We start from the raw sequence: 12,203 nt of genomic DNA on the forward strand, positions 1-12,203 counted from the left end.
AGCAATTACCTGGTGGAACTGTTCACCTGCAGAGCTCATTATAGGAGCTACTTCTCAGTGCAACACTGGTAAAAACTTTGTTGAAGGGTTAATAGAGGAACCATGTTGTGATGACTTCCTGAAGGCGGAGTTTCAGAAAGAGCAGGAGTTTTTAAAGAGACAGAGGCCCATTTTTAAGGTGTTACATTCTGAAGTTAATTTTGTTTCAAGTCATATTTGATATATAAAGCGTTTTTATAACGACTGAAGGAAACAGTTAATTGATTGTGCTTGAAAAATACATTATATTGCCTCTTTAAATAAAAGAAATTGTCTAGTGACAAAATTTGGAAAGACAGCATGTGGTCAAGCTCTATTGCAGGGCATTGTTGATCTGCTAGCATCATTTTTGTGTCTTTGTTTGTTTTTTCTTTCTTACATCAGGAGGAGACTGGACATCAGCGACACCAGCGATGGTAGCCCCTCCCACTGCGTCTCCAGCCATGTCCGCCCACAAACGCACGCCATCAGAAGCCGACCGCTGGTTGGAAGAAGTCACCAAATCAGTCCGCGCGCCGCAGTCTAAACCAATTGCAGCAGGAGGCACGCCTCCCCCACAGCCATTCGCAGCCCCGGTGCATATGCCCGTGGCTCCAGTCCCCGTCGTTCCCTCAGTGCCCTTTATGCCTTCCCTGCCCCCTTCCGTCCCCATGGTGCCCCCCCGCCAAACTGCTTTCCACCCCCCAGCGGCGGCCTCTTACCCGGTGTCCAACGGTCTGCCGTTCCCCCAGTCCAGTGTTCCTGTGTTTGGCATAACTCCCTCGCAGATGGTGGCCAACGTGTTCGGCTCCGCCACCCAACCGCAGCCGTTTCCCATCCCGGCCGCCGCCACCATGCCACAGACTGGTGACGCTCAGGTCTTCAATAACGTCTCACCTTATGTCAAACCCCCGGCGCCCACCGAGGTTCACATCCAGCCCCCAAACGGCAGGGCCGCCTTCAACGGCCCCGAAGGCTGGGCGGCCTCGTCTTCCCAGTATGGCCAGCCTGCACCGGCACAGCAAGAAGACGCATTCGAAGCCCAGTGGGCGGCGCTGGAAAACCGCCCGCACCAGCGCACCACCCCGTCCCCCACAAACCCCTTCTCCACCGAGCTGCACAAGACTTTTGAGATCCAACTGTGATCGCAGGGCCATCAGAAAGCACCGGGTAGCTGGGGGCGGACTCGACGGAGTCGCCCCGCCCTTTCCTGCTGGCGTTTTATTGGACACCCACTGCAGGGGTGGTCGGAGCGAAAAAGCAAAACAAACCCCGTGCAGCGTCAAGGGGGGAAAAAAAAAAAGTAAAACAAAACAGGTTGTTGTGAAGACATTCACGGCTCCTCAGGCATTTCCTTTGTATTGTTTTGTTTGTGCTTGTGGATCGCAAGGTTATCATTACCCTGTGGAGCGCCACTCCCTTTTGCCAGCTAGCTTCGCTCACCGAGGCCCTCTGCTGGCGGGCGAGGGACGCAGCACTGAGAGAACTCAACTTCCAGATGAGAAGACGAGAGCCAGACTATGCCAAAATCTTTATTTTTATGCATCAAGTATATTTGAAATAGCTTTGGAATCTAACAGAAAAGTTGTAAGTAATCTTGCCAAAGGCACGGGATAGTTACAATGTTCATGTACACAAGAAAAGATCATGTATATTATACATAAATATATATATATATATATATCTAAAGAATCTATACTGTACACAGAGCTCACAGCAGTGCAAATTTTTAATGTGATGTAAAGAGATTTTTTTTGTGGAGGGATAGCTGCTTTTTTGAGTGTACATTTTTTATTTTTTCCCCCTAATTTTTAACAAAAAATCTTGATGCTGTTTGTTGCATCGCCTAACTGAATGGGGAAAAAAAAAAAACAATATCTCACCGTGAAATAGGGTATCTTTGCAGCAACAATCAGCTTGAACTCGGCCATGGTGGTGGTGCCTATATGGTCTCTTACTTGTCCTTAATTTTTAACGATTTAGGACAAATTAGTACTTTTTTTTTGTAGCACCAATCTTGTTTTATATTATTATTTAACAATCTGGTTTTACCACCTCCTCCTGGGGGACTTTTTTAATATAGTTGATTTTTTTGTTTGTTTTATTATTTTTTTCTGCACATGCACTAAACCGGATCATTTGTGAGCTTGATTAACATGGGCTGGTCAAACATGGTGCTGCGGTAGCTGATCCGGCCCGGTTTCCGTTAGCATACTGTTAGCTCTGACGGGCAGCAGAACCCCCACTGGGAGGAGAAGAAGATCTTTTTTCCCCATCCGCTCTATTTGATTTTTCTCCTTTTTTTCTTTTGTTTTTTAATCAAACCTGCGAATACGATCAATTCTCTGATCTACTTTTCCATTTTGTAAGTATTTCATTTCTTTATTCCAGCTCTTTGGAGGAAAAACCTGAAGCTAATGGGGTTGAATAAATTTATGGTGATAGAAGAAAAAGCAGTCTGTGTTCCTGATTTGTTCTCATTCAATGCCTGGTTAAAAGTATTTCTGCAAATGATTATTATTTTTCTTTTAATTTCTTTTTTCTTTTTTTACATTTTGCTACACGATGACCAACACAGAGTGGAGAAACAGGATACAAGTTTTTTGTTTTGTTTTTTACTAATAAAAGCTTGAAAAGTGTGAATATGTTGCTGTGACTTTCAGTTTCCACTGTTTTTGTTTTTTGGGGCAGGTTCTACCATTTTGCTCTTCTGGAGTCTGTTTCTTAATTTTATTTTGGAACATTTCACCGTGTTCAGGGTGATGTCTGGTGTTTAGTTTTTGCACAACCATTGCCACAGATTTTTAAATATTTTTACCTGTATGCTTCCATTTGCATGCGGAAGGGGAGTTCTGCTGACTAGAAATATGAAGGTAAGGCTGTCTATCAGTTGATTATCTCTGCTGGCTTGTTGTAGAGCAACACTCGCTAGCTGTATGATTAGAGGTAATGGCCTCCTTTGACGTGAACATTTTGAACAATTTTAATTTTGAAGTTATGAGGGGAAAAAACTCGATTCTGTAGTTAGTCTTTTTTTCCCAGTGGTGCTACTCATCTTCCATACATTTTCAAACCCTGCCCTGATAATGTGCTGTAATATGTTACAGCTAATGAGACTGTTCACATTTTATTTTTTTATGCAATATATCTTAATGGTTCTAATGAAAATGTGTTAATTTTTACTTAGTTTTATACTTGAGGCATAAAAATCAGTGCTTGCTGTAAGATATAACGTGTTGATTTTATTTTAAAGTGGCTCTAAGATGCCTTTCTCTAAGATACAGACCTGGCGGCGGTTGTTTCGTTAGTCGTTCATCCATCCAGCAGGTGGCGGTAGCTGCTGCGCTGCTCCCCGTTGCAGCACCGCAGTTATAAATGCAGCGCAGAAGAAATGGATCAGCGCAGCAAACAACTTTACATGCATGTGGAAGGGGCGTCCTGCTGACTAGAAACATAAAGGTAAGACTGTCTATCAATGGATTATCTCAGCTGGCCTGTTGTAACGCAACCCTCGCGCCGCAGCTGTCACGCAAAATGTCGCGAGCTGCTAAGGTTGAAGCTAGTTTACTAGTTAGCTGTTATGCTAACTAGGTTAACGTATGTTGACTTGAAGGGAAAACGGTAAACAATCAAAATAAACTAGTTTTTTTCCTTACATTTAACAGGTGCGCGCTTCAGGCAGAGAAATGAGTCTGTGTTGACAGCGCAGCTCTGCAGCATATAGAGCAGTTGCTAGGAGGTTGCTTGTTTTCTAGGCGCTAGCATCCGATTCAGCGCTGGAGTAAAGGGCTATTTCACTGAAGTTAGGCACTGAGCGACTTTTGATGAGCTCCACTAAAACTCTAAAGGCTTAGAATGGTCTAACTCAGTGTTTCCCAACCCTGGTCCTCCAGGCTCACTGTCCTACATGTTTTAGAGGTTTCCCTGCTTTAATGTGCCCCATTCAACTGATTGCAGTTCAACAAACGCCTGTTAATCAGTCATCAATTGAAATCAGCTGGACTGAAGCAAGGAAACACCTAAAACATGCAGGGCAGTGTGGCTTGAGGACCAGGGTTGGGAAACACTGGTCTAACATAATGAAATGTTCAACATTGCTAACTATTCTTTATAACAATGTTTTATATATTGTAACTTGAGGCGTTTTTTTATCAGAACATTTAGACTACATTCGATGGAGTTTTGGACTTAATCTGTTTAAATCTTATCTAAACAGCAACAAAAAAAAGATTTGTGTATGTATATGTTTTTTTTCCATTGACGAAGGCTTGATTTAATTTGATACATTACAAAGGGCTATTTCAGTATGTTTTGGGGTTTTTTTAGCTTTTAGTCCATATTAGATTAGACCCATCTTAAAAAACACACTACTGGACTGGAGTATCCCACCAAATAATCAAATTAAAGAACATGTTTTCAGACATTGCTAGCGCTTGGACAGGTTTTCCAAGCAGGCTGGGAAAATAAGGAATTTGATTTGGTCACGTTTATTTCTGTACACTTGAAAACAGCAATTATCAATATCCTGTGCAGCTGAAGTAATAAAATAAGACGGAACATGTTTGGCAATCTTCCATTCAATATACATTTTATACACCAGCTGCTCAAAAATTGGATCGTTATCTGGTTCTTTAACGGCACTGCTCATGGCGGCAGCGTGTAGGATGATACTTGTCAAGACTAGGACTGCGCGATATTGAGGTGCAATAAAATCGGTGAATTCTGCGATAACAATACGACTTGTGGTTTTATTTTTAAAAAATATCGTCAATTTTATTTTTGCTTTGAGTTCAAAGCATAAAGACACCAAATAAAAGGTGGTCTACGTAAATTCTGGAGTTATAAAATCCGTTGTGACCATCTCAAACACAGATTTAGTGATTCAGTCATTCAGTTGCAGTATCGCAATCATTTGACCTCTTTACCTTCTAAAACTATTTATGCTGCCATTAAAAGAAACACCTGTCACCACATATTGCAGTCATAGAGAGCCTCACTGCATGATGTGGTATTTCATGAGCTACCACTTATTGCAGACCAAGCTGTTCTTTGCGGTTACGATAAACTTGCGATACATTTTGCTGCCTTCCTTTGGGACAAACGAAGGATTTTTGATTTGAGTTTTGAGTGTTTCTGAGATGTTAAACAGTAAAGACCTGCTGATGTCCTGCTTGTTACCACACATTCGGGGAAAAGGTTTTTTATTTCCACATAATGTTGCTGACTCTGATCCGGTCGCTCTGTGCGGAGTTTTCATGTCTGTTTTTGACCGTCTGTTTGTAAGGCTGTAATGTGAAGGGCAATTTGTGAAAGGAGGACATTGTTTTCTTTCTGCAGAGATGCACCCAGTCAACTGAGAGAACGGAAACAAGGACTAAATGGGAACTCATTGATAAGGAAGGGTAAGACATTACAGTCTGGTGAATGTTTGCTAATAGACCTGCTTACTAAACAAAACTGATTCTTTCTTGAAGGCTTGTACTCTTCAGTCTGTAAAAAATCAGGGAAAGTCAACATGTCTCCTCGAGGGCCTTTAACCACCGTCATAACAACCATTGTGGGGGCGGCCTTAGGCGGGCTGCTGGTGTGGCAGGTGTATCGAACGAAGCGGAAGAAGCCGTCTTCTGTCCAGCAGGCGGTGGAACCGACGGTCCCTCTGCATCCCGTCGAAAATGCTCCGGCGCATACGGAGAGTCGACAAACCCAGCTGCCGCGCCTGGCTCACGACGAGTTTAAAACGGCGGAGTGTCAGACCGAAAATGCGCCCCTTGCTGTCCGGATCCCGACCTGCGAGCAGCTGCTGGCGGTGAGACCGGTGACGGTGAGCTCCGAGGAGGACTGGCAGGAGATGTGGCCGCTGATGCAGAAGGAGCTGTCGGTGTTCCCGGTTCTGGGGCTCGACTGTGAATGGGTAAAGGCCCAAAGCGTAAGAGAGATGTTTTGCGTGATTTTTACTTGATCGTAAAAAGTAAAAAATCCCCTTGAAAGCGCAGATAATTGTGTCGAAGTAGAAAGAAAGCAGATTGACGCCGATTGGATTTTTTTTCTTTTTATTTTTCATAAATTCCTTGTTTCAGGTGGGCTTGTCTGATCTGACTCCGCCCCTTTTCTTTTATCCCGCAGGTGTCGATGAAAGGCAGATCGTCGGCGGTGTCTCTGCTGCAGATGGCCACCTACTCGGGCCGGTGCGTTCTGGTGAGGCTGCTGACGTTCCGCGGCGGCCAGCAGCCGTTCCCGCTCAGCTTCGTGGAAGTTCTCAGAGATCCGCACGTTCTGAAGGTTGGAGTGGGTTGCTATGACGACGGGAAGCGTCTGACGCGCGACTACGGCCTGTCCCTGGCCACCACCGTCGACCTGCGCCACCTCGCCTTAAGGGAAAGGTTTGTTTTTAAGCAAAGTCCAGTCGTTATGAATACTTGTGGATTTGTCTTTATGTCATGATTCCCTCTTCCAGGCGATCCTCTGTCAGTAACGGCCTCAGTCTCAAGTCGTTGGCTGTAGATCTGTTAAATGTACCTCTGGATAAGTCTCTGGAGTTGCGCTGCAGCGACTGGGAAGCGGATCAGTTAACTCCAGAGCAGGTACGAAGCCTCTAATTTCAGTGTATCTAATGAAATGAGTCCACCAGAGTTTTGGACTTTATATCCAGCAGTAAGTTAAGAGATGCGCCCATTGGGGTTTTCTGTTCTTTGTATTTTACTGTAAATCTGAAAGCGATGACACCAAACCATATGTGACAGAGCAGACATTGTAAAATTGATTTACTGTTTTTAAAGGGAGTGTATTATTCACCAGTTGCGTTCCTGTTGATCATGAAATTGTGCAGATTGGAGCTGGGAAAATAAAGTCGCCTAATGGAAACGAGGCCATTTTGAAAAAACAAGGTTTTTGGTAAAAAAAAGTTTTTGCGTTAGGATGAGGTGTTTCTTCAGCCGTATCGAAATTGGTGTATTTTACAAAAATGCAACGGAACTACTTTTTTTTGCAATGTGCCATTTTGTACCCAGCAACAACACGCTTATTTGTGGTCGCTTGTCTCGTTGCACCGTGTACTTCTGGCTCCACCAGAGGTCTCACTGTTCATCACAAGCTGAGTTTGTCATTCAAACGTGTTGAATCAAGAGCTCTTCTAAATCTCCGACTGTAATTTCCCAAAACTGCTGCGTAAGTAGCCGCTCCCAAGTATACAAGGTTTGTCGCTCCAGCGCTTCAATAAGATGCCAACTACTCTTCTGATGGCTCACAGATGAGCGCGAGTCCTGAAATATCAATATATCTCGTGTGTTTCCGCCATGATTTTTTTTTTTTTTAATGACTTATTACGTGAACTATCTCATTCACGTGTATTTTTTTACTCGCATTTCTTATTTAATGATAACACATTGCGAACTTTTTTTTTTTGGGACATTAGCAGAGTATTTCTACGTTTCGCGCACATTTGTAATGGAGACACACATCTACCCTCTTCCCTGAACGCTCCCCTCGCTGCCTCCTCCAGACGACGTACGCCGCCAGAGACGCTCAGATTTCTGTGGCGCTCTTCCTCCGTCTCCTCGGCCTCCAGACCGAAACCGGTCCCGCCCTTTCCAGCGGGAGCTCCTACTCGGAGCTGGTGTCCCGCTGCCAGGGTCTGGTGGACGTCCCCTTCCGAGGCCGCGGGGACGGAGACGACGGCGCCCCCGAACGCGAGCGGAGACGGAGGACGCGGAAGCCGGCGGTGAACGACAGCCCGGAGTCTGGAGACCAGCAAGTCCCAGACCCTCGGAAGAACAACCGGAGGAAACCGCTGGGCGTCGGCTACTCCGCCAGGTGAGACGAAGACGAGTGTGATTTGGTTTCCCGTCCGTCGAGAAAAGAGGTTTAAATTTGTCGCCTCGGCTCGTTACAGGAAGTCTCCGCTCTACGATAACTGCTTCCTGTACGCGCCTGATGGCCAGCCTCTCTGTACGTGCGACAAAAAGAAAGCCCTGTGGTACCTGGACAAAGGAATCGGAGGTAATGCAGGCTGGACATGACTCACATTTTTTATTTTATTTATATAATCACTTTTTGTTTTTAAAGATTTAAATTTGAGTTGTTTTTTTTTTTCTCTCGACATAATTCAGAGTGATGTCGGCTCACCCGGGGCCGCCATCTTGTTTCACAAAGCATGATGCACAGCTTCTATTTCTTTTGGCTTTATAATGGAATATTAGTCATTTCAACTTTTTAATTCCGTATTATTACAAGAATACAGTCGCAGCAATGCAATAAAAAATATTTTTATGGCAGTAAAGTTGAGATAATGTGAAAGTAAAGCTTTACCAGAATGAAGTTGTGATGTTGGGAGAATTAAGTAAAAATTAAATAACAATACCTACAGAAAAAATAAATAATAAAATGTTGAGCATCTTGTGATGTTTTACTTTGGTATAGGTTTTACAGATAAGGAAATACTTCATTTTTGCATCACAGCATTAGCAGCTGCAGAACTTGGAAATAATTGTGCAAACAACTATTTTTGAACAAATCTAGATCTTGATAGAAGGTTTTTTTTTTTCTTATTAAAATTACTTTTTTTTTGTAATTTTAAGACTTTCTTCTGGTAAAAATTGCATCTTTATTTTGCTAATATTATGACTATATTCTCATATAAACAAAAATTCTCCTATCCTTACCCTAATACTCATTCAATTCAGAATGCATTTAGAAAATATTTTCAAAAAGCGGCTTTTATTTCTGTGCTTTGTAGTTTCTTTTTTAGAATAGAAAGCTAGAGGGGGGGGGGGGATTAAAATCAGTTCTGGTATCAAAAAAAATAATATCAAAAAAAATAATAATCAGATTTTATTTTTAAGCCACATCGGCTGGCCCTAGTACAGGCTAATATTCACAATAAATGAGTTATTGAGTAAAATCTTGCCGTTTGTAACACAGAGCTGCAGAGTGAAGACCCCTTCATCGTGCGGCTGCTCTTCGAGCCGTCGGGACGCCCCGACTCCCAGCAGGACTACTACCTGACCGCAAAGGAAAACCTCTGTGTCATCTGTGGGAAAGCAGACTCCTACATCAGGTGTGACTCGGTCCCGAGCAGCACTCGCTTCATATTTGAAATTTATCTTAATCTCCAGCCCTCACTCTCTCTCTCTCTCTCTCTCCAAAAAAAAAAAAAAAAACGTCAGGAAAAACATTGTGCCGCACGAGTACCGGCGACATTTCCCCACGGAGATGAAGGACCACAACTCCCACGACATCCTGCTGCTCTGCACCGGCTGCCACGCCTCCTCCAACGTGCACGACGGCTCCCTGAAGCAGCAGCTGGCCACCGAGTTCGCCGCCCCTCAGGGCTGCGAGGAGGGCGTCCGGCTGCTGGAGGACTCGGACCGCCGGCGGGTGCGCTCGGCGGCCCGGGCGCTGCTCAGCGCCAAGGACGGGCTGCCGGAGCAGCGGCGGGACGAGCTGCAGCTGCTCATCAGGAACTACATGGACATGGACGAGGAGCAGGAGCTGACCAACGAGGCGCTGCAGGAGGCCGCCGCCCTGGAGACCAGGTGAGTCCGCCGTTTGCCAACGTCTCAGGGATCAGAGTTCAAGTAAACAAGTGTTGATTTTCCGCATGCTTTTTAAGCCACAAGTTCCCGTGGATCACATCGTACGCAGACGATGATTTATGTTGACCTTCATGTGCCGGATCATTATCAATGTCAAATTTAGTTATATAGCACTTTAAAAAACGGGCTCAGAACTGCACTAAAGTGCTGCACAAAACGATAATAAAATAAGTTGATGACAAGAAAAGAGAAATATTACAAGAAAAGAAATTATCGATTACTATTGTGAAGCTTCCAGCAGTGATGCTGTAATTTTGAAGTTGAAAATCAAATTGCCGTAATCAAATTCAATTTGTTAAATGTGTACTGTCAAATTGGACTTTGAAGTTGAACATCAATTTGCAGTTAAATTTGACAAGAGCAAAAGTAAAAACTCAAGTTTTGAATGCAGCGTCTAAAACCGGCCATTGCTTTCAAACTTCACCCGCATCTTGTAGGAGTTTGTGTTTGTGGAAGAAATTTTGGTGGGAGTCGCCGTGGCAATCACTGCATGTACAGAGAACAAAACGGCAACGGGGGGGGGGGGGGGGGGGGGGGAGTTTTCAACTTGGACTTTCAAAGCCGCCTCAAAAAGCGGCGCTTCTAGTCGTTTTCTAGCCAATCATCAATCTTTAGAAACCCTGACCTTGATTCCACTTTCTAATTTTTTTTTCTTCTGGTTCGACTGTTGCTAAAAACAAAAGAAGAAATAAAACTAACAGTTTCAAAATAAGGGACTTGCGTTTTACATTTGTGAATCATTACTATGGTAGCATGTAAGCTTCAAGTGACGGGGATGTTCAAAATAAAGCTTACCAGTTCTTTTTTATATATATATATATATATATATATATATATATATTTTTTTTTTTTTATGGCAAGCAGGAATTGTTCAAGCTATGGAACAAAAACATTTAGAGATAAACTGTCTTTAATTTAGCCGTTTAATTAAATGAACTCCTTCCTCTCATTGTCATCAGTCTCTCTCTGCGCTCCCCTCTCTTCCTCCTGAAGGATCCTGAACGAGGCCTACGTTCCTCACGGCCTTAAGGTGGTGCGCGCCCACGCCCAGCGGGGCCTGCGGGGCCTGATGGAGCTGGAGAGTCGCTGGAGGCGTCACTTCCTGACCACCATGCAGCCTCGCCACCTGCCCCCTCTCTGGTCCGTGGACCACAACCACAGCAAGTTCCTCCGCAAGTTCGGAGAGGACCTGCCCATCAAACTCAACTGACCCCGGAGCGCCACGACCTCCTCAGAGGGACGTTCCAAAAAAAAAAAAAAAAAAACCTGTGGTGACGTAACCCAGCAATTTGAAAAAACACTAATCTTTCTGCGTCGTGGTGGATGTCTTTTTTTTAAAAATTATTCTATTTATTTATGAACAGAAGTTATTAGATTGAAAAAAACAAACAATCATGATCTGATTTTTAGATAAAAGCTGCCGCCTGCTCTTACTTTCCCTCTCCTGTCATTTCCCCTCCATGCAGGCGAGCAGCACAATGAGCCAGCTGGTTGAGATTTTTTTCCTTTTAGTCTATTGTCTGTTTTAGGTCAATAGAAGATTCCTTAAAACGCCTCGAAATCAAACGAATCGCTTTCCATTTCTTTATCTGTCTGTACCGGGAGTTTGGTTTCGAGATGCATTTGGGTTTGAATGTTTCTGAGCAGATCAAAGCTGGCATCTGTTGGTTGGTCCTTTACGTTTCCATCCTGCCACCGGGTTTCCGACGGTCGGGGCGTCTTCAAGGCTCATGTTTTAGTGTGCCTCTTAACCCCACCCCGACCGATCGGAGACTCGCCAGGATGCGACCCTTCATCGTTTTTTTTTTTGTTTTTTTTTTCTTCGGCAGTATCAATACGACGTCGTTTCATCCAGAAGTCAAACCGCACAGTAAACAAACGGGTGCCAACTCTTTTTCTCTCTCGACGTAACCGGGCGAACTTTAACCTTCCTGTCTTAAGAGGATTATGAATTGTGAGAAAAAAAAAGTTTAAATCACTCATAACTTTGTTGCGTAAAGTGTCAAAGCTGGGGGCTTTTTTTTTTCCCCAAAAAAAGTTAAGAAATAAATGTTTGTAATAAACTGGTCTTTTTCTGTTCGTTTTCCATTTTACACACAAAAGAATAAAACAGTAGAAGAAGAGAAGACAGGCTTATTTCTTACAAAATCACAGTTTAATAAATAGTTTGTAAAAATGAGTACAAAAGTGGTTTTAACATTTCTTATATGAACGACTCGTTTCAGGTCAAAGGAGTCTTTAGTTGAACCCTTTTCTTTTTTTTTTTTCTTCAACATTTCTTTTATTTTTACAATCTAGTTCTGCTGAATTAAGGCCTCTTGATTTTGGCATCAGAACAATCTGCTAGTCGAATGTTTTTTGTTTTTTTTCTTTTCTTTTTCTTCTCTGAAGTTAAGCGTATAGTTATGAGCTCCCCTGGTTTCACAGTTCAGTCAGAAATGCTGAATAAAGCACATTTACAAATAAATAAAATGGCTCAACATGCAGAATCCTTTTATCCGATGACCCAGACGGACTACACATCTAAAGGGCAGCGTTTGACACTGCGACAAGAACAATGGCACATGAGGCTGCTTCCTCCAAGGGGATTCCGTC

General features: G+C 43.5%; 2 protein-coding genes across 8 annotated transcripts in view; both read left to right on the forward strand.

The window, feature by feature from the left end:
* numb (NUMB endocytic adaptor protein) overlaps positions 1-2,661 on the forward strand; it is a 56,354-nt gene extending 53,693 nt beyond the window's left edge. For all 6 annotated transcript variants that reach the window (XM_032546287.1, XM_032546288.1, XM_032546283.1 and 3 more), the window contains one exon: positions 424-2,661. In XM_032546287.1, coding sequence (XP_032402178.1) covers positions 424-1,163 — 740 coding nt within the window. In that variant the 3' untranslated portion in view covers positions 1,164-2,661. The remainder of the gene's footprint in view (positions 1-423) is intronic.
* A 681-nt stretch (positions 2,662-3,342) lies between these two features.
* Positions 3,343-11,674, forward strand: exd2 (exonuclease 3'-5' domain containing 2). Of its 2 annotated transcripts, XM_032546290.1 has the most exons (10): positions 3,343-3,477; positions 5,356-5,420; positions 5,493-5,944; positions 6,142-6,398; positions 6,473-6,599; positions 7,517-7,827; positions 7,907-8,013; positions 8,935-9,070; positions 9,180-9,548; positions 10,602-11,674. In XM_032546290.1, the coding sequence occupies exons 3-10, from the start codon at positions 5,534-5,536 to the stop codon at positions 10,816-10,818; spliced, it is 1,935 nt and encodes a 644-aa protein (XP_032402181.1). In that variant the 5' UTR covers positions 3,343-3,477; positions 5,356-5,420; positions 5,493-5,533; the 3' UTR covers positions 10,819-11,674. The 2 variants fall into 2 exon arrangements, with proteins under 2 accessions (XP_032402181.1, XP_032402182.1); XM_032546291.1 differs by having other exon boundaries at positions 5,356-5,929.
* Positions 11,675-12,203: the final 529 nt, after the last annotated feature.

The sequence above is a fragment of the Xiphophorus hellerii genome, chromosome 19 (genome assembly GCF_003331165.1).
Source record: "Xiphophorus hellerii strain 12219 chromosome 19, Xiphophorus_hellerii-4.1, whole genome shotgun sequence".
NCBI classification, from domain to species: Eukaryota; Metazoa; Chordata; class Actinopteri; order Cyprinodontiformes; family Poeciliidae; genus Xiphophorus; species Xiphophorus hellerii.

Bases quoted from the DNA above. Each gene is read 5' to 3' on its own strand.
- exd2 (XM_032546290.1), top strand. From the start codon at position 5,534: ATGTCTCCTCGAGGGCCTTTAACCACCGTCATAACAACCATTGTGGGG. The intron at 6,600-7,516 runs GTACGAAGCCTC...TGCCTCCTCCAG, and splicing joins ATCAGTTAACTCCAGAGCAG to ACGACGTACGCCGCCAGAGA. The intron at 8,014-8,934 runs GTAATGCAGGCT...TTTGTAACACAG, and splicing joins CCTGGACAAAGGAATCGGAG to AGCTGCAGAGTGAAGACCCC.